At 50.5% G+C, this 21,143-nt stretch overlaps 1 protein-coding gene across 1 annotated transcript in view; it reads right to left on the bottom strand.

Moving 5' to 3' along the window:
- Positions 1-18,687, bottom strand: part of DHX37 (DEAH-box helicase 37) — a 29,898-nt gene extending 11,211 nt beyond the window's left edge. Inside the window, exons 1-12 of the mRNA XM_038574748.1 lie at positions 18,491-18,687; positions 14,885-15,054; positions 11,880-11,992; positions 9,957-10,287; positions 6,864-7,012; positions 5,706-5,798; positions 3,740-3,836; positions 2,731-2,844; positions 2,366-2,467; positions 1,999-2,113; positions 743-838; positions 444-526 (exon numbers count right to left, since the gene is read on the bottom strand). Of these exons, the coding sequence (XP_038430676.1) occupies positions 444-526; positions 743-838; positions 1,999-2,113; positions 2,366-2,467; positions 2,731-2,844; positions 3,740-3,836; positions 5,706-5,798; positions 6,864-7,012; positions 9,957-10,287; positions 11,880-11,992; positions 14,885-15,054; positions 18,491-18,596 (1,569 nt within the window). The 5' untranslated portion in view covers positions 18,597-18,687. The remainder of the gene's footprint in view (positions 1-443; positions 527-742; positions 839-1,998; positions 2,114-2,365; positions 2,468-2,730; positions 2,845-3,739; positions 3,837-5,705; positions 5,799-6,863; positions 7,013-9,956; positions 10,288-11,879; positions 11,993-14,884; positions 15,055-18,490) is intronic.
- Between the last annotated feature and the right edge of the window lie 2,456 nt (positions 18,688-21,143).

Raw genomic sequence — 21,143 nt, 5'->3', positions numbered from 1 at the left:
GATGCATTACCCACAGATCTACGACATTATGGGGATGCCTGGGGGAGAATGCTCCCCTCTTCGGTTGTCCAGCCAACACCAGGGACCCCGTGCTCTGGTTCTCCCTGCCCTCCCAGAGATCCTCATAGGCCCAGCTCAGGTGTTGAAGGCCGGCCTTCCAGAAGCTTCTTCTTGGCCCATAGGCCCTCCTGCAGCTTCTGGAGAAGCACTATCCAAGGGAACTTCCTTCCATGGTAGGAATGTTCAGGGCCATGCTGCCCAATACAGTCATGAGTAGCCCCAGCTACTGAGCACCTGAAATGTGTCTGATACAACCAAGGAACTGAATTTTAGTTTGTTTAAACTGAATTTGCATCTACACAGCTACATGGGGCTGTTGGCCACCATAGACACAAGGGTGTAAGAGCCCCGAGCTGCCCCCTACCCCACAAGCCTCTACACACCGCTGCCTGGGCCTTCTTCACCCTTGTCCTGGATTTCTTAAACTTGCGCATCTCCTCTACTGAATCTTCTTGATCTTCTTTTTCTGCAAGAGAAGCAGAGTCAGAAGGAAGACCTCTTGAGACCAGGCTCAGGCTATGAGGACTCTGTTCTTCACTGTCCACAGTAAGGCTGCTGTAGTGCTGGCCATTCCTTGGGGGGAACTGCAGGGCAGGGAAGGGCGCCAGGCTCTCACGTGCGGGGGCTCTGGGGCCAAGGCTGACCACCCGCCACCTCCCAGGGCCAGGTGCTGCCAGGTTACCTGGGGGCCTGCGTCTGGTGTGCGGGAAGGCTCTCCTCAGCCTGCGGCACAGTGCGTGCACCTCTGCCTGCCCCGTCAGGAACACCAGGATGCCACCTGCAGAAAGAACGAGACCCCTCACTATCCCTTCATTCATGGGGAAAACATCGACTTAACAACAAGCATCTGTGAAAAGCCAGGAGTGAGGGGCAGGGCCGGGGACAGCAGGACTGAGAAACCTGGATGAGCAGTGGGCAGCTTCCACCCAGATTGAGGACGTGTGACGGGGAACTGGACAGACCTCCTGCGTGACCTGGCTGCACGACTCCTGGGAAAGGGGGACACAACCCAAAACCTGAACACAGACCTCATGGCAGCTCTATTCACAACAGCCAAGGGGTGGAAGCAACCCAAGCACCCATCAACTGGTGGATGAACAGGCGGTAGTCTCTCCACACAGCAGAATAGGATGCAGCCATTACCAGGGGCGAAGAACTGGACACCAGGCACAATGTGGCTGTGCCTTGAAAGCGAGGTGTCACGTGAAAGAAGCCAGGCAGAAAGCCCACATGGTACGGGAATCCTTCTGTATGAAACGTCTGGGATAAACAAACGTGTAGAGACAGAAAGTCGAACGGTAGGGCCCAAGGGAGAGTCAGCGTTTAACAGGGACAGACTTCGTGGTGACAAAAATGCTCTGCAGAGGGATGTTGAGGACAGGTCACAGCATGGGTGCGCCCCAGGGGTACTGTGGGTCTTCTTCTGGACCATCCCAATGCAGCGAGCGTCACGATAAAGTGAGTTACACGAAAGCCTGCTGAAAGTTACATTTACGCTGAGCTGTAATCTATTGTGTGCAACAGCATGGTGTCTAAAAAGCAACTCCTATATCTGAGCTTTCAGCAGGTTGTAATTACTGATTACAGATCACCAAAACATCAATGAAAAAGTTTAAAATACTGTGAGAATTACCGGGACGTGACAGACACATGAAGTGAGTTAGTGCTGCTGGAAAAACGGCACTGACAGACTTGTTTGGCGCAGAGAGATGCCCACAAACCTTCAATTTGTAAAATGAATGCAGTATGCACGAAGGACAATAAAGCCAAGCACAGCAAACGAGGCATGCCTATACCATGAATGTACGAAGGCCACTGAACTACATGCTTACAAACGGTTAGAGTGGTGAAGCTTGTGTTATGGACATCCCACCATCAGGGAAGAGCCAGAGGAAGGAGGGGAAAGAGGTCCAGCCTTTCTTGTCCCCAGGGCCTCACCTGCTGGCAACATGCGGTGGATCTTGCAGACCTTCCGGAAGCACTCGCCACTGTAGTCTTCTAGTGGGGTCCGCTTGTTGAAGTGCACTGTCACTGGGAACTGCCTGGACTCCACCTGAGACACATGCCCAAGAAGGCACCGAGCTGAGCCTCCCCCTGCCCTGGCCTTTTGTACCTCTGAGCTCTTAACTCAGTGCGAGCAGCTCCCTAACGCCTCCCCCCGCCACTCACTCTCAGGTGGGCACACCCCCAGCCCCCAGCCTCCATCAGCAGGCAGGGCCTCCCCAGAGCTCGGCTTCCTCACAACTAGGAGTCCCACTGTCTATCCTATTAGGCCCTGCCTCCCCTGGCCAGCCCAAGGCACTACCTTGATGACTGGGGGCGGCTGGGGGAAGAGCCGCTGGTTTTGCGTGAAGTCCTCCACCCGCAGCGTGGCCGACATGATGAGCAACTTCAGCGGCAGGTGCCTCTGTGGGATGACAGACCCGGTGACAGAGGGAAGGGCAGTAGCTTCCAAGGTTAGACCCACGATTTCAATGGGTGGAGTGATAAAGGGCTTGTTCATATGGAGAGCCACAGTCGAGCACTGGCCCAGGGGATCCTGTTCTCGGAGATCATCCCACAGCAGCAGGTGGGTGCGGGCAGAGGGAGTCCAAGCTTTTGATGGGGGGATAGGAGCCCTGGCTGTGGCTCGCATGGGGTTCCCTGGCTGCTCTCTACAACTTGCCCTACCTTTGCCCGGAGAGACACGATGCGGGACAGGAGGCCAATGAGGATATCCGTGTACACGCTCCTCTCGTGGGCTTCGTCGATGAGCACCACCTTGTATCTAAGCAGCAGGAAATCCTGGGGAGGGGGTAGTGTGGTGAGGTCTGCTGGCCCAGGCCCAAGCCACTCCAAGGTCACCCGCACCCCAAAACTCCCCCTCCAGGAGCCCCTTTCATAGCTGGCATGGATCCTGGAGCACTTGGTCAGGGGGAACCCTGGTCTGTGACCTCAGGCAAGTTACTCATCTCTTCCGGGCCGGTTCTCCACCTGTTAGATGGGGCAATGGGACCCACCTGACAGGATCACAGTCAGATTTCCATGACAATTACAATCTGTAAAGTGCATAGCAGAGGGCCTGGGGCTAGGGCCTTGCAGAGAAATTGCTGGAAGAAGGGCAGCTACCATGTATTAGAGCCAAGCTACCAAATCCAGACACCTGTAGGGCAGGGAGGGTAGGCAGGAAACAGAAATGAGGTGGTGGCAGGTGGGACCGAGGGCAATCAGACAGTGTACATCATACAGAAAGGAGCCATACTCAGCCATGTTGGGTGGTCCCGGGTGTCCCTGGCTGGTGTCATGGTAGAGGAGATAGGCATCACATCTGCCCTCCCCAGAGGTCCCTGCCCAGGTGGATGTCACACAGCCAGCAAGGAGTGGTATGCATGTGACTAATGCACAAAGTCTGTGAACCAAACCATAATAACGAGTTCACATTTAAAGAGCACCTGCTAGGTGCCAGGCTAAGGTGCCTTCATGCATCATGAAATTTTTGCTTCAAAACAAATATATGAGAAAAGTACAGGCATGCAGACCAAGAAGCTAAGGCTCAGAGAAGTGAAGTAACTTGCCCAAGGTCACATAGTAGCACCGTGTGTCAGCGGCTGGCAAGCCAACTGCTCACCTCCAGGTGCCATGTGAACTCCCCACCCCATGCTCATCAGCCTTGCTTTGTGACAGAAGATGAGGGACCAACCTTCTGGATTTCTTTCAGCAATACACCATCTGTCATGAACTTGATTCTGGTCTCTTCAGTCACGTTTCCTTCGTATCGGATCTGATAGGAGACGACCCTGCGGAGATAGGCTCCAGCTCAGGCAGGCAAGGACCTGACCTGCTGCAGCCACGAGGCCACACCAAGGCCAGAGCTGAGGCCTGGCCCAGCAGCTCTCCCCACATAGCACAGACATTGCCCGGCCCGTTCTGTCGCCAACGTGACGCAGAGGGGCTGTCGCAGCCCTCCAAAAGATAGATCTACCAAACATGGTAGATTTGGCTGGAGGTTAATTCAAACAACCAACTCTGAAAACCTTTCAGAGAAGAGCATGGACAGGACGACACTGCAGAGTTTCACAAGTTTTAGTTGTGGTAAGGGTGCTAAAATTGCTTTATAGGGGTCCCTGGGTGGCGCAGCGGTTTAGCGCCTGCCTTTGGCCCAGGGCGCGATCCTGGAGACCCGGGATCGAATCCCACGTCAGGCTCCCGGTGCATGGAGCCTGCTTCTCCCTCTGCCTATGTCTCTGCCTCTCTCTCTCTCTCTCTCTCTGTGTGACTATCATAAAAATTAAAAAATAATAAAATAAAATAAAATTGCTTTATAGATTCCTTATCTTAAAAAATAAAATATTCTTGATCTCTCAGCCCCACACTGTGGAACCTTGAGGATAAACTTCTCTGAAGCCAGCACTGGCTTCTAAACCCCCAGGGGTTGGGGGAGGAGGGGGGCACAGTTGCATGACTTGACAATTGTTGAAACTTGGTTTTAGGTCCATGGGAGCTCATTCACTAGTCTTTTTTTTTTTCCCCCAAAGATTTTATTTATTTATTCATGAGAGATACAGAGAGAGAAGCAGAGACACAGGCATGGGGAGAAGCAGGTCCCATGCAGGGAGCCCAATGTGGGACTCGATACCAGACTCCAGGATCACGCCTTGGGCCAAAGGCAGATGCTAAGCCGCTGAGCCACCCAGGGATCCCTTCACTAGTCTTTCTACTTTCATCTGTGCTTAAAATTTCCACAATAAAAAGTTAAAAAGGATGACAAAATACTGCGGTTTTGTACATATTGTTATTTTCAATATATACCATTAAATGCACCAGGAAAGACACAGAATGAACCATTTCTTTTTTTTTTTTTTTTTTTTTTTTTTTTTTTAGAATGAACCATTTCTATAACCATTCCTCTCAGAGAGGAATACAGAGAGACACACACAGATGTTTATCTGTGCCTATGACTGTCTAGAAGGATCCACAGGAAACACTCGGGGTCCCTTGCTGCACCTAACATGCAAACAGAACATGCCTCCTCCACTCACATGCCAGTCCCAGGAGGGGCCAGGTGCACAGCAAGTGATGACCCGCAAACATTCAGTAACAAGACAGATAAAGGAAACTCTATGTTCTTCTGTGCTATCTCAGTTGCAGACCATACTGGACATGCCACCGCTTGGAAACTGAATACCATAATCTTGCCTGGGGCCCAGACAACATGCATTACAAACACAGCCCCAAGCCATTCTCAAGCAGGTGCTGTACTTGCTCTGCTGTGCTTCAAAGTCCTGCAGCCTGAATGCCAGCAGAGGATCTGCACTCAGGGACCTTGCCTAAGCTACCTTGCCACTGCCGAGCAATGCCTACCTGCATCTGGCTGCCTGCTGCCCTGCTCTGCCCCCAGGTCCCTGTATGGGTCACGGTCTCCTAGTGCACTGTGCAAGAAGTGAGCCCAAGCGCCCAGCTGCCTTGCCTTGCTCTGTGGCCCCCTCCCCAGGACGGTCCTGTTGTCCAGAGTGTGGGAAGCCCTCTTGCATGGTGCAGAAGCAACACTCCCACCAAGCACCCTTGGAACAGACAGGGCCCAGCTGCTCAGCACGTGCCAGACAGCTGGCCCCTGGGCAAGTCCAGAGTACCACCCTCACCCCTCCTCCAGGAGGCAGAGCCCTCACCGCTGTGACAGATTCATCTCCTTGGCCACTCGCTGGGACATGGCCACAGCAGCGACTCGCCGGGGCTCTGTGATGCCAATGATGCTGTTGTCACTGGGGGAGGGAGAACACAACACATAAGCAGTACTTGGCCCCACTTGTCCATCCCACAGTCACACGTGGTTCCATGTCAGGATCCAGGGGTGATGGAACATGCGCCAGGCAAGGAGCCCCTGAACAGCAAAAGGGAATGACCTGTGGGTCAGCACAGAGACACTTTGGGGTCACAGCCTACCAGGAAAGACACAAGCAGAAACTAGGCAGCTGCTGACAGAAGGGGACCCGGGTGGAGTTCGCCCACAGCCAGCCGAGCACAGGCCCGATTCTAGGCTGTGCAGAAAACAGTTAACATAGCAGGCCTGGGGCTGCTCTCTTTAGAAAGGTTTGCTTGCTGGGTTGGTGGTGGCTGGCATCTGGGATCTGAATTTGGGAGAGTTCCTGGTCATGTGCCTGGACCGTCTGTATAGTGTGGCTGATGCTGACCACTTGCTTCCCTTCTGGGCACCTGGGACTGGGGCAGGTACTAGGGAGAGGGTGCCTAGGTGACCTCAATGGACACATTGGGAGCTCCGTCTCTACTGGGCTTCCCTGGTGACAACACTTCACTCGGTTGTCACAACGTGCTGCTTCCCTGTGACTCTCCCAGGAGAGGGCTCTGGAAGCCTGTGATTGATTCTCCCAGACTTCACCCCACGTACCTCTCCCCTTTGCTAGTTGTATTTTGTGCTTTTTGTTCTAAGTCACACTTGTGTACAATTACATGCTGAATCCCATGAACCTTCCCGGCAGATCGATGTACCTGGGGTAGTCCCCAAGATGCACACAGGTCAACAGGAAGGGACATTAGTTAATGCATCACCCCACATGCCAGGGACTGATCTAATAAGCATTTTACACAAATTTCCTCATTCACCTACATAACGCATGAAGTAGGTACAAAGGCTATCCTTATCTCACAGCTGAGGAAACAGGCCAAGAGAGGTTAAGCAACTTGCTCAAAGCCACACAGGATATGAACAGCATATGTCCCAGCAATAGATCCCTGGGAGCTCATGTTAGGGGATCGCACCTTCACCGTCACCCAAGGGACCTGCAGAGGACCCCGTGGCCAGCCCCCACCTGCTGTAGCCTGCTTCGTAGAGAAACTGCGGCACCTGTGTGGTCTTCCCACTGCCAGTCTCACCACACACAATGACGATGGGGTGCTCGGCCACTGCCTCCATGATCACTTGTTCTTCAGCGAGAATTGGGAGCTTTAGCCGTTCTTCCTGGCAAAAGAGATGGAGTCAGTGTTCAGGCAATTGGGGGTGGGGGGTGGGGGTGGGGGAGTCCCTTCCAAAATGGCAGAGGAGATCAGCGAGACTGTCAAGGGTGACATGGTGTCTGTAGAGGCTCCAGTGGGCATGTGGATGCCATGAGCCTTCCCAGCAAATCAATGAAGCCCTGCCAGCTAAGGACAGGGACAGAGACCCATAGCCCACAGGAGACATAGGCAGGGTCCTTCAGTGTCAGGGTAGATATCCTTGGGACAGCTTGGCTGGTGCAGAGGAGTCTCAGCTTTTTTTTTTTTTTTTTTTTTTTTAAAGATTTTATTTATTCACCAGAGACACACAGAGAGAGAGAGAGGGACCGAGACAGGCAGAGGGAGAAGCAGGCTCCATTCAGGAAGCCTGACACGGGACTCAATCCTGGGTCTACGGGATCACGCCTTAGGCTGAAGGTGGCGGCTAAACCGCTGAGCCACCCAGGCTGCCCAGAGTCTCAGCTACTTCAGAGAGTGACGTGGATGGGGTTTATGTTTATATATGATCACTCCAGTAAATAACCTGGTGTAATTTTATACAAGTCGAGGATGTGCAACCACAACCCAGCAATTCTTCTCCTAGACACATACTCTGGAACAGTGACTTTCTTTTTTTAAGATTTTATTTACTTATTTATTTGAGACAGAATGCATGAGCTAGTGCACATGCATGGGTGGGAGAGGGAGAGGAATAAGCAGACTCCCTGCTGAGTGCGGAGCAGGTTGCAGGGCTTGATCCCACAAACCTGGGATCATGACCTGAGCCGAAAGCAAGAATCGGATGCTTAACCAACTGAGCCATCCAGGCGCCCCCAGAGCAGTGACTTTCTAAGGCTTTTTCCTACAAACCACACATACAGCACTCAGTACATACATGTGCACACATGCCACGCACATACAGTTGACCCTTGAAAGACACAACTTGGGTTTAAACTGTATGGGACTAAAAAGTAAAGAAAGAAAGAAAAGAAAGAAAAGAAAGAAAAAAGAAAGGAAAGAAAGGAAAGAAAGAAAGAAATTAAATAAACTGTATGGGATTACTTCCTTAAATGCGGAATTTTTTCTATAAATATAGAACTAGGGGCACCTGGCTGGCTCAGTCAGTAGAGCATCTGACACTTGATCTCATGGGTTTGAGCCCCACAATCGGCATAGAGATTACTTAAAAAAAAAAGTACAAAACTATAAATGTATTTTCTTCTCCTTATGATTTCTTCTTTTAAGATTTTATTTATCTATTCATGAGACACACAGAGAGAGGCAGAGACACAGGCAGAGAGAGAAGCAGGCTCCCTGCAAGAAGCCTGATGCGGAATTCGATCCCAGACCTCAGGATCACACCCTGAGCCCAAGGCAGACGCCCAACTGCTGAGCCACCCAGGCGTTTCTCCTTATGACTTCCTTGAGAACATCTTCTTTTCTCTAGCATTATTGTAAAAATATGGTATATGATACACAAAACATACAAAATGCGCATCAATTGTTTCTTGTTATTGATAAGGCTTCCGGTTAGCAGTAGGCTATTTGTAGTTAACTTGGGGAGTCAAAAGTTACATGTGAGTTTCTGACTGCATGGGGAGTCAGTGCCCCAACCCCTGTGCTGTTCAAGTTAACTGTATTATTTCGTGGAGAGGTGTTTTTTTTTTTTTTTTTTTTAAAGATTTTATTTATTTATTCATAGACAGAGAGAGAGAGAGAGAGAGAGAGGCAGAGACACAGGCAGAGGGAGAAGCAGGATCCATGCAGGGAGCCCGATGTGGGACTCGATCCTGGGTCCCCAGGATCACACCCCAGGCTGCGGGCGGCGCCAAACCGCTGTGCCACCGGGGCTGCCTCTGGAGAGGTTTTATGAACCACTGCTCACCTTCATCATGGGGAAGCAAGCTAATGGGCTCATCTAAAACATTCTATTCTGGGTGGCTCAGCAGTTTAGTGCCTGCCTATGGCCCAGGGCGTGATCCTGGAGTCCCGGGATCGAGTCCCACATCGGGCTCCGTGCATGTAACCTGCTTCTCCCTCTGTCTCTCTCTGTGTGTCTTTCATGAATAAAAAAAAAAAAAAAAAAAAAAAAAAAGATTCTCTCTCTCCATCTCCCTCACCACTGCTTGAACACTCTCAATAAAAGTCAGCTGCCCTAACTATATATAAACACATAATTGTACATGTAACAGAAACCACAGTTTCAATAAGTAGTACTTATTTTTACCTAGAACACTGCACTGATATTTTCTTTTGTCTTCCCATTAAAAAACGAAAAGGAGCTGGTCACATCCCAGTGGTTTTACAACACAATCTGTGTTCTGAAACAGCCCCTCTGGGACCCAGCCCACTCCCTGGCTCCTGCAGGTCTCCTAGCTCCTGCCCTAGAGGCCTTCCCAGACCCTCCTGCTATCTCCCCTCATGGCCCCGACACAGCTTTTGTCACCCTTCCCAAGTGTGGGGACCATGTCAGCATCCTCTGCTGGGCTGACAGCTGGAGGCTACAGATCACACTCCCCATGCCAGGCCCATGGCACACGCTTGGGCATGGAGATGGAGGTCCCCACCACCCCCAGTTCTGCAGGTGAAGAGAGGGAAGCCCAGGAGTGGGCTAGAAAGTGGTGGAAAGCTGAGTGGCCAGCTGGGCCAGGACCCACAATCAGAGGCCAAGGGTGATGGTGACCAGGTGAGGACAGGAGCAGCAGACACCCATCTCAGCAGCTCTGACTTTGTGCTGGGACTGCTGTGTGCAGACTCCTGCACATCTGTCCCTACAACCCTATCAGGTAGGGACAGCTGTTCCCACCACAGGTGAGGGCGCCGGACAGCAAGTGAGGCTGCCTGCTCAAGCCACAGGGATGTCCCCCCTCCATATCCCCAGCTCCTCACTGTGCTAGCCTGTGCACTTATCAGACACCAGAGCAGCAAACCTGCATTTCAGGGGTGCGGTTCACAGGGATGAAGACAGCAGGCTTCACTGGGGGCCTGGCTGGGGTGGAGGCTGCTGCTGGTGGTGCCGAAGTAGTCCTGGCCAGAGAGGGTTGGCTACTGGGCCCTGGGCTATCAGTCCCGGCCTCTGGTGCAGCTGGCAGTGTCCCTGCTCCAGCCTCTGTGGGCTCAGTGGCAGGAGCCTCCTCGGGTTCAGACTCCATCGAGGGCTCAGACTCCTCCTCTTCTGTCTCCTGGTGATAGCGCTTCCGGTGGGCCCCGCTGAGGCTGCTGATCTTCTCCTGCCTCTGGGCTTCGATCTTGTCAGACTTCCTGCCAGGACAGCCAGAAGTTAGGCACAAAAGCCTTACCATGGCCCTGTCAACCTGACACAGCTCTGTGCCGCTATATATCCATCAGAAGCCAGGAGTCAAAGTATACTCTTTCCCACCTAAGGACCGTTGCACTTGCTGTTCCTGCTCCAGGCACGTACGTTCTCCCTCACTGGACTCAACTGTCATCCAACAGGGTGACTCTCCTATCCCCCCCCACCTTCTTTCCCTACTTTTTCTGCTAGTGCTTGTCAGCACTAGATATATATGTATTCACTTGATTCTTGCCTGTCTTCCCACCATTAGAACATAAACTTCTTGGGATGCCTGGGTGGCTCAGTGGTTGAGCACCTGCTTTAGGCTCAGCATGTGATCCTGGAGTCCCAGGATCAAGTCCCACATGGGGCTCCCTGTGGGGAGCCAGCCTGCTTCTCCCTCTGCCTATGTCTCTGCCTCTCTCTCTCTGGGTCTCTCATGAATTAAAAAAAAAAAAAAAAAAAAAAATCTTAAAAAAAAAAAAGAAAAAAGAAGTAAACTTCTTAAGGGCAGTTTATTTATCATCTTATTTTTGTACACCCCTCTACCCCCAGGGCCTAGAGGAGAGCCTAGGACATAAGTGTGCCCTCATAGTAGCCATAAATGTGCAATGTTCAAGGATGCAGGTCAAGAGTAAGACAGTAGTGCGTGGTGGGTCTAGGGTAGGAGGGGCATGTAGGCTCCTCCTAAGGGTCGGCCACCCCGAGGGAAGGCCAGGAAGAAGCTGGCTGATGTGGCTTAAGACGACTTTAATGTGACATCTCCTACTTGTTGAATGTGGGTTGTATTGGGCTGAACAGTGTCTCTCCAGAATTCATGTCCAGAGACTCAGAATGTGACCTTTTGGAGATTGGGTTTTAGCAGATGTAATTAAGATAAAATGAGGGCGACCTGGATCAGGGTGGGCCCTAAATCCAATGCCTGGTATCTACACAAGGAGAGAAGAGACACAGAAGACCACGGAAGACGTGAAGACATGCCGGGAGCCGTGCCAACTTCAGTGTCCTCATGTCTGCCAGGAAGGAACACCCAGTACTGCTAGAAACCACAGAAGGTGGGAGAGATGCAAGGAACAGATTTCCAGCTCCTAGAAGGGACCAACTCTGCTGACATCCTGATGGCCAGAACCACCAGAGAATACATGTCCCTTGTATTAAGGCACCCAGGTTGTGGTATTTTGCTATAGCTGCCCTGGGAGAGTCTGAATGAATACATCAGCAGAACACCCAAAGGCCTTCATGACACGATATAAACAAAACAAAACTTGCTAATAAGCCAAACCTCATCCCTGACCACCTGAAAGCAATTTCTACCCTAATGGCCTGTGTCAAAGCTGGAAGAATCTGTGTGCAGGACTCTGCGTTGCAGGAAACCCCGCAGTCTGGTGTGTCATTGGGGTTTGGGCAGTATCATGGCCTCTACTCGCTGCAGGTGCGCTGGCATGAGGGTCAATGTGAATGTTCCTGTAAATATTCAAGCCTTCTGGGAGGCTGTGAGTCCCCACCCCTGGAGTCCTGGCATGAGAGGGGGACTTCAGGAAGGGGCTGGCCCACTCACTCTCGGGTGTGGTACATGCGGTCCCCAGTGCCAAGCTTGGACGTGGTGTAAAACAGTCTCATCTCGGCTTCAGAAACCTGGACTTCGCTCAATTTCTGTAGCATCTCTGCTCGCTGGGGAAGGAAACAGGTGTGTTAGACATCTGGAGGGACAACCTTCTCTTCAGAAAGGAAATAAGACTCTATATCAGATGTCGGCCTCACTAACGATTCTTTTTTTTTAAATATTTTTTTAATTTTTTTTTTTTTAGATTTTTATTTATTTATGATAGTCACAAAGAGAGAAAGAGAGAGAGGCAGAGACATAGGCAGAGGGAGAAGCAGGCTCCATGGACCGGGAGCCCGATGTGGGATTCGATCCCGGGTCTCCAGGATCGCGCCCTGGGCCAAAGGCAGGCGCCAAACCGCTGCGCCACCCAGGGATCCCCGATTAAGTCTTTCTAACCTAAAGGTCACAGCACAATTGCTGCATGGAGGTCTTGTGTCACCGTGAGCCAGAATGGCTTTCCACCCCTGGACGGGGTCTGATGCCAGATGAACCAAGCTGTCTTTGCATCACTGTGTTTCAGGAGGTATTATCCACTATCCAGATGCCCCCCCGAAGGGAGACCAAACAAAGGAGGGCCTGTGTGTGCAGTGCAGCACTCCCCAGCTATCTCACAGGGAAGGGAGGCTCTTGGGTGCCAGCGCAGGGACAGTTGGCCTCTTTCCCCTGGAGAGCCACTCAGGAGTTTTAGTACTCTTGAAATCATATAGATGCATTTTAATATGTGCTTCTATGTATTTTGCAATCAATAAAAGGAAAAATCATGTACAGAAAAGTGAGAAAAAAACACAGCACAGATTTTTAAAAGGGGGCACCCTTGCGGGAAAGTGAGTCTCCCTATGCTAAGGGGCTCCAGGGCCTGAGTCTCAGGGCTGCGAACAGGGGACCCTGTATGGTGACCTGGACAGAAAGGCAAATGTGAATCCCAGGAAGCCTCCAGATTGGGCTTTCTCGGTCTCTGCGCTGCAAGCATCATGGGCCAGAGAACATTTTGCTGTTTTGTGTGCTACAGACCACCTGGCAGTGCCTCAAGCCTCCAGCCTCCCACCAGGTATCTCCAGACAAGGCCAGAGGTTCTCCGGGGGCAAAACTGTCCAGGTTGAGCATCCCTGCTCCAGAGGCAAATACCATTTCCAGGAAATTCAGAAGGGGAGAGAGGTGTGTTTAACTGTACCACAGAGAGGATGTTTTATTATTTTTATTTTTTTTTAAAGATTTTATTTATTTATTCATGAGAGCCACAGAGAGGCAGAGACATAGGCAGAGGGAGATCCCCCACAGGGAGCCCGATGCGGAACTTGATTCTAGGACCACGGGATCAAGCCCTGACCCGAAGGCAGACACTCAACCACTGAGCCACCCAGGCTTCTTGGAGAGGATGTTTTCAAACTGCAGACTGTGGGAAGCACTACAGACAACCAACCTAATTTCTTTCAACAAATAAATGACAAGGGGAGAAAAAAAAGAGGTGGGGTAGGGAAACATGAAACACTTGGAAATTTGACGTTTACTGGATATTTGATTTTTTAAAAAAAACTTAAGTGTGCTAATGGTCCTGTGGTTATTTTAAATGGTGCTTAAGATATAATTGGAAATATATATGGATAAAATGTTACGCACTGGGGGTTGAATGGTTTCCCCTCCCCCAAAGATATGCTCATGGCCCAGAATGGGATCTTATTCGGAAAAAGGGTCTCTTCATATGTAATTAAGTTAAATATCTTAATATGAGATGTTATTAAGATGAGATGTTATTAATTACATAAGATGTAATTAAGTTAAATATCTTAACATGAGATCCTGCATTATTCAAGTGGGTCCTAAATCCCAAGACAAGTCTCCTTGTAAGACACATAGAGAGGGGACAGCCATGTGAAGACAGGGGCCAAGATAGGAGGGACGTGGCCACAGGCCAAGAACACTTGGGGCCACCCCAAGCTGGATGTCAGGAAGAGCTTTCCCAGGGAGCAGGGCCCTGCCAACACCCTGATTTCAGACTCCTGGCCTCCAGAACTGGAATAGAATATATCTCTGTTGTAAGCCATTCAGTTTGTTTCAGCAATCCCGGGACACAAATACAGATTTATGCTACCTAGGCTTTGACCCGGGAGGTAGGGAAGTGGCCAGCTGTGGAGATGACTGGGGAAACATGGGCTGACAGCTGCTGGCACCGGTGACAGGTACATGGGAGTCTGGTACACTAGGTTCTCTACTTCTGTAGGTGTTGGAATTTCCCATTATAAAATTTGTTCCTTAAGAAAGTATGAAGGAAGGGACGCCTAGGTGGCTTAGTGGTTGAGCATCTGCATTCAGCTCAGGTTGCAATCCCGGGGGTACTGGGATCAAATCCCGCGGTACTGGGATCGAATCCTGAATTGGCCAACCTGCAGGGAGCCTGCATCTCCCTCTGCCTATGTCTCTGCCTCTCTCCCTCTCTCCCCACCCCCCTAGGGTATCTCATGAATAAATAAATAAAATATTTTTAAAAAAAAGTTTGAAGGGAGAAGGTCTGAAATTCTCCAGAATAAAGTTAAGAAAAAAACAAGTAACACAAAATGATTAGGACCAAATAAGGAAAGATGAGCATGTTGAGGGACTGACTTCCCAGCTAACAAACATCTGGCCTCAACAAATCTGGGCTCACTGGAGATTCGTGGGCAGGCTCCTGGACGGTCTGAAGGCTCTGGGGCTGCATCAGATATCAGAGCTGCTGCTAGCCACAGTAGGCCAGACGAATTTAAATTAATTACAATTAAATCACACAAAAAATTAGGTTCCTCAACCATGCTAGCCACACATGCCTAGTGACTACTGTATGGGATTGTGCAGACACAAAACATGCCCCTCATTCTGGAGAGTTTGACTGCACTGTCACGCAGCAGAGACCAAGTCGGGGGACAGAGAACCCACCTCTCCCCAGTCTAGGGAGCCATGTGCAGATCCTGACAGAATAGGCCTACCTGGCTCTTTTTCTCCTTCTGTTCTAAGATTTTCTGCAGCATTTTACGCTCTTTCTTGGTCAGAGGCTTCTTCTCCTTCTTCGATGGGGGAGGGGCTTTGGGCTTCTTTTTCTTCTTCCCCGGCAAAACCAGTGCATTGCTTGCATCGATGCCTTTCAATGTGTCTTTATCTGAAAAGACACACTTGCGTGGACTCCCTTGCCCCCTGCCCAGGGACCAGAGACCGCAGAGACTTGCAGTGCTCCAGAGTCCACAATAATGCCATGTTTCTTTTTCTTTTTCTTTTTTTTTTAAATTTTTTTATTTATTTATGATAGTCACAGAGAGAGAGAGAGAGAGAGAGAGGCAGAGACACAGGCAGAGGGAGAAGCAGGCTCCATGCACCGGGAGCCCGATGTGGGATTCGATCCCCGGTCTCCAGGATCGCGCCCTGGGCCAAAGGCAGGCGCCAAACCGCTGCGCCACCCAGGGATCCCAATGCCATGTTTCTTTGGGGTGGCTCTGTGCTCCCTCTCATGGGACCCTCACCCTATGAGTGAGCCCAAGTGCCCACACAGGTATGGGGGTGCAGGCCTGTCACTGTTCCTTCAACTTGTCTGCCCAGCATCCGCCATGTGTCAGATTCCACTGTGAGCCCAGGGAACCTCCATCCTAGTGGTCAGGGGAGAAGGAGCGGGGTGCCAGTGGGGAAGGTACAGGCCACAACACCGCTCCCCTCAGAATGTGTGAGGTCAAGACTGTTTTCATAATACTACTACAACATTCTCCTAAGACTGCACAGGACACTCAGTACTGGGTTTGTGCCATATCTACTTCCAAATGTCAGTCTGAAAGTACACAATCTGGACCCAAATTCAGGTACCATATTACTCTTCAACTCAACTTGATGCAGCCCCACGGGATGCACCTGTTCTGCCTGACATCTAAGGCTGCAGCCCTCTCCAGGGTTCCGTGTGGGCAGCTACTAGCTTACTAGCTCCTCTGGCTCGGTCCATCTTTCATTGTGTCACAAAGTGTAGGAGAGGCTTTGTGACCCTCAACTAAAACGAACACGACAATTTTAAGCAATGCAAGCTATGCATTCTGCAGTTCTCAAATAAAACAATTAAAAGCACAAAGAAAAACAAAGGAAATGAGTGTATAGCAGCATTTTCCAGAGGCTTCAGATCAGGTGACACATTGTTCTGACAGCTAATGGAGCATGTCCTTGTATACACTGGTTTTGATATTTAACCCACACCGACGAAAGAACTTTTGAATCTTCAATTTTTAAGCATGTAAATGGGTCCTCAGTCCAAAAAATGTGAGAACTACCGTGCTATAGGAAAAAAAGGGGGGGGGGATGTAATAAAAATCAGGAAGTGAGGGGTAATATTGAGTCAGAGGTCGAAGGAAGGCTCTTTAAAGAAGGTGATGTGGTCTATGTTTTTAGAAGACTCCTCTGGCCCCTCAGAAAGGAGGGGATAAATGGACATCCTGGGTCAGAAAGAACTTTCCTAATCTTTGGGTCCAAGAGATCTCAGGCCCCCTGTTCTGATCACCTCTTCCAAAATTCTGATAGCAGGTAGGATGGCTACTCAGACTGGACCCATTTTACAGGAGAGAAAACTGAGGCAGAGATGTCAGGTGATGTGGTCCATCCCCAGCCTATCCCTGCAACCTCCAAGGAGGGAATTCAGTCCAGATTCCCACTCTGGCATTGTCTCCAATAACCTCACTGCCTGCCAGGCCCAACAAGAACGTGCACTAGAAGGCTAGTCAGTGGGTCGAGGGAAGCAGGCTTTTCTAGAGGCCCTGCTTTCTCTCTGTCCATCTGAATCTAGGTCCACTGTTTCCTAACGCCCACCTCAACCTGGATCTCAGGGAGCAAGTGCACTCAGCTCGGGGAGTCTGACTCTGCAACGTGTTCCGTTTCAGGAGCCTGCAACACAACTCTGAACCGACTCAGTCACCTCACCTCACCTCTCCTGCACAACTGGCCTCACGCAGGTCGTCAGCCTTCCTGGACACACTCAGTCGTCTTTCCCTCCCTGACGTCACGGCAACATCCCACGGGGATGGCGGGTCCTCCTCCATGGCACCCACAAGGACACTCTCCCAGAGCTCCTCTCTCTCCTCACAGGCTCCTCCTCCCTTCCTTCTCCTCAAGAGCTGGACTCATTCCCTCAGTGAGCTAATCCACTCTGGGCTTTATTTTTTTTTATTTATTTTTTTAAAGAGTTATTTATTTATTTATGATAGACATAGAGAGAGAGAGGCAGAGACACAGGAGGAGGGAGAAACAGGCTCCATGCCGGGAGCCCGATGTGGCACTCGATCCGGGGACTCCAGGACGGCGCCCCGGGCCAAAGGCAGGCGCTAAACTGCGGAGCCACCCAGGGATCCCCCACTCTGGACTTTAAATGAACAAATACCATCTACTCCCAGATGATTCCAAAGTGCTATCTCCCCCAGGACCAGCCTCTCTTCAGCACCCAAGCCAGCAGCTGCGTGCCTACCCTGTCCACCTGGTGACTAAACAGGACCTCGGAGATCACTCCTATCCAAAACCGGGCTCTTGGTCTCCCAGGCTGCCCACTCATCTTCTCCAATGGCTGGGTCCAGCGCCTGGGAGTCATTTTCAACATCTTTGTTCCCCATGCAATCAGCTGGCAAATCCCATCAGCTCCACCTTCAAAATACTCTGAATGCAACCGCCTCACCTGCTCCATTGCTGCGTCCCTGGTTGGATGTACTAAAGCTTCCTAGCCCAGCACCCTGGTTCTACTCCACCTTCTCCTGCTGGTCCTCAATGCAGCAGCAATGTGATGCTATCACAACAGGATCCTATTCGGAGTCCCTCCGGTGCTCTACCCCTGACCGGGCCAGTCACCATCAGGACCCTACACAGCCCACCCCCGTGGCTTGCTTGCACTCCACTCGGCCCCTCGGCTGCCTTCAGGCCTTGACTCAACACTTTCTCAGTGACGCCTTCCCTGGCCACCCTGTGGGACACTGCAACCCACCCAAACACCTCCTCTGCTGGATCTTTTTGGTTTATAGCCACACACCAATCTACATGTTTTACGTGTTTAACTTTGCCTGTCTCCTCCCACAAGCATCTAATACGCTCAGCAGGGCACCGATTTTTTTTTTTTTAAATCTCCTCTTCTGTTACGTCTCCTACAACAAACCCCGGCACACAGTGGGCGCTCCTACCACCGAGGAGTCTCAGCAGAAATGTCTGGGCTAAACACGCATGTTCGGGGGATCGCCGGCAAGGAGGTTATAATAGAAGCCCGAGAAGTCGAGGGGCTTCCTTGGCTCTCTTGCCCACATTCCGCATGGTCCTAAGCCAGGCTCGGGGCGCCCGGCTGAGAGCGAGCGACTCCTGAATCTCAAGGTCCACAGTTCGAGCCCCACGTTGGGCGTGGAGGGGATTGCAATAAAACAAACAAACAAAAAGGCCGGGCTTCTTAGGGGAGAAAGCCTCGGAACTGTCCCAAGTTCACCGTTAAAACTCGGCTGTCACTGCGGCCACCTCCTTGGATCATCTGAGCGGGGATCCTCCCGGGCCCCGCCCCAGGGCCGCGGACGCAGGGCGCACCCCAGCCCCGGACGCCTTACCCTCCAGCTCCAGCCGCACGGGGGGCGGCTCCGCGGGGCCCTTCGAGGGCCCGGGGGTCGCCTGCAGGCGCCCCTTGACGTTGTAGCGCCGGCGCAGCTTCCCCATGGCGCCTGGTCCCGCCCGGCTCCCGGCGGGGTGGCCGCAGCAGCCAACCCCGGAGCCTAGTCCACGTGCGCACCCGGGCCCCAGGCTCAGGCCGCGAGACTTCCGGGCTGCGCTCTCGCGAGAGCTCCCAATACCCGCACCCCGGGGGAAGGGGCGGGGGCGGGGCCTGCGGAAGGACGGGGCGGGGCCAGCTTCGAGACGCGAGCGAGGCCTGAGGTCGCTGGGGAGGCCTAAGCTGAGTGCTTCCCACGTGGTGCGAATCTCTAAATCTGAGTCAGGTGCTGGTGCTAATACTAATTTGGTTACTTGGGAGTGGGACTGTTTTGCACCTTTTGAAATATAACGCTGCCCCCGTTGCAAACGTCTCCCCTCGTTTTTTGTTTTTTGTATTTTTGCTCTTTTGCACTTTGATATTCCTGTAAGAGACACTTCGTTGTGTAGTAAAAGGGCACAAATGTTTCCATTACAGGGACAGAGGCACTAAAAGATGAAAGTATTAGGCGGCTTTAAACTCTCATTCCCGCACCACACTGTAGCGCACTCGAAAATAATGTATTCTCTGAGTCCTGTAATTATCTTGCATATACAACGTTTTATATTAGCAGATTTTTTTTCCTGTTAAAAGCATTAATTTGTTAAGGGCAGAAATTTAGAATAAAACAAACAAACAAAAAAAGACAAAAGAAAAGGTGAAGACATTATATGGATTTATTTTAGAATTTTAGAAAGAAACCTAGAACAAGATCTGGCTGCAAAGTAGGTAAATAGTAAGTAGTTATTGAATACAGGAGTGAATGGATGAATGGAGGTGATTGCATAAGTTTTCCCTTTCCCCCCAAAACAAAAGCATAAACAAATCTCCACAAACACACAGATGGTGCATGAGAGGATTTATGTATGAACAGGTTTATAAAGTTACGATTTAAATAGATTTTGGAGGTCGGGGAAGCCTAATTACCATATCAAACCTCTGGTTTTATGGGTTTTATAGTTTAGGAGGATAATAGTCTGCAGTTTTCCCCTTAAATATGTTTAAGTAAATAAAAAGTGTGTCCATTTTAAAATTAGGTAATAGTACATTCTCCTATATTTTCTTCTAAAATATTACATACCAAAGGACTATCTCCAGAAAATATTAAAAATGTTATTTTATATAATAATAAAATAAGAAAAAAGATAATAAAAGAAGAAAAATTCATAAACAGACCATGGCTCTCATAAATGTGTTGAAGAAAAGAAACCAATCACAAAAGAGCATACTGTGTGATTCCATACACATCAAGTTCAAAAACAGGCAAAATGAATTCCCTAAATTTTGAAGGGTAGCTAGTGAGTGGGAGAGGAAGCTGGTAACGTTCCATTTCTCCATCTGGATGCTGATTACCTCATGTGTGGTTAGTTTAAATTCATTAAAAAAAAAAAGCACCTTATGATTTGGGTATTTTTCTGTTTGTATGCTACACTTTAATAAAAACGTTTTCTTAAAAAACAAGAACTTTAGAATTCGTGGCCAGTAAATACATGAAAACTTCACCAGGAATCCAGATAAAGTCCAAATTCAAAAGTAAAATACAATTTCTCACTCTTTGGATTGGCAGAGGTTAAGTTTTATTTTGCTGCCTGTCTCAAAAAAGAAAAAAAAAAAGTCTGGTTGGACACAGTTTGCTTCAGGGCCTTCTGTTGCGTTTGGTTACTGATGGCTCTTCACTCTCTTAAAATCAATCATCCTCCTTCACTTTTTATACCGTTTACTGACTGAAGAGACTGGGTGGTTTGCAGTGTAGAATGCTCCACAGTCTGGATTTGACTGATAGGCTTCTCATTTTCTCCTCCTTCCCCCATAGTTCCTGTAAATCGTTGGTTCCAGGTAGGGGCCGGGTCGGGCGAGGGGTCAGAGTGTTTTGGCAAAAATCCATCCTCCGTGGCCCAGGTGCTTCCTGCTACCAGGGAGCTTCCAGGTCAGGATAGACTGGCCTCTCCATTTTCAAGGTCCCCACCAGCCAGTCCCCTTCTTGGTTTCACCCTCTTGCTGACTGGAACTGCATCCATCATCTCACTAAGGGGTGCAAAATGATTTTCTGACTCTTTCTTGCGCCCTCCTGATCCACCAGCTGAACTTAGCTTCAGAAAACTCTCGCTTCTCACCGGTTCTGTGACGGAAGGAGGAAGGGCAGGAAGGAGGGATGCTCGCTGTTTCTTTACTTCAAAATTTCAGAATGAGCAGGTGCCCTGGCCTTCGCCTCGCCAATGGTGGCCAAGGCCTGGGGATCGCGGTAAACTCGGGGGCGTGTTTGGATCTGGTTCTCCAATCAATAGCGGTCATTATCCTTGCCGAGGCCGTTGCAAGTTTTACGGGCACCGGCTGCTCTCTATGGAAAAGTTAAAACAAACGTATATATATTTTTTGTTTTGAACGGTGGAAGCCCCCGGCCTCGGCTCCGCGGGCGCGCAGGTCGCCGGGGTCGCCGGCGGGACCCCGCGTCCGGGGGCGGGGCGAGGCGTGGGCAGGGCCGTCGCCGCTCTGCGCGCGGGGCGGGGCCGGTGGCG

The sequence above is a fragment of the Canis lupus genome, chromosome 26, assembly GCF_011100685.1.
Source record: "Canis lupus familiaris isolate Mischka breed German Shepherd chromosome 26, alternate assembly UU_Cfam_GSD_1.0, whole genome shotgun sequence".
Taxonomy (NCBI): Eukaryota; Metazoa; Chordata; class Mammalia; order Carnivora; family Canidae; genus Canis; species Canis lupus.
The sequence above is the reverse complement of the archived record's forward strand: the minus strand, read 5'-3'. Positions and strand labels throughout refer to the sequence as shown.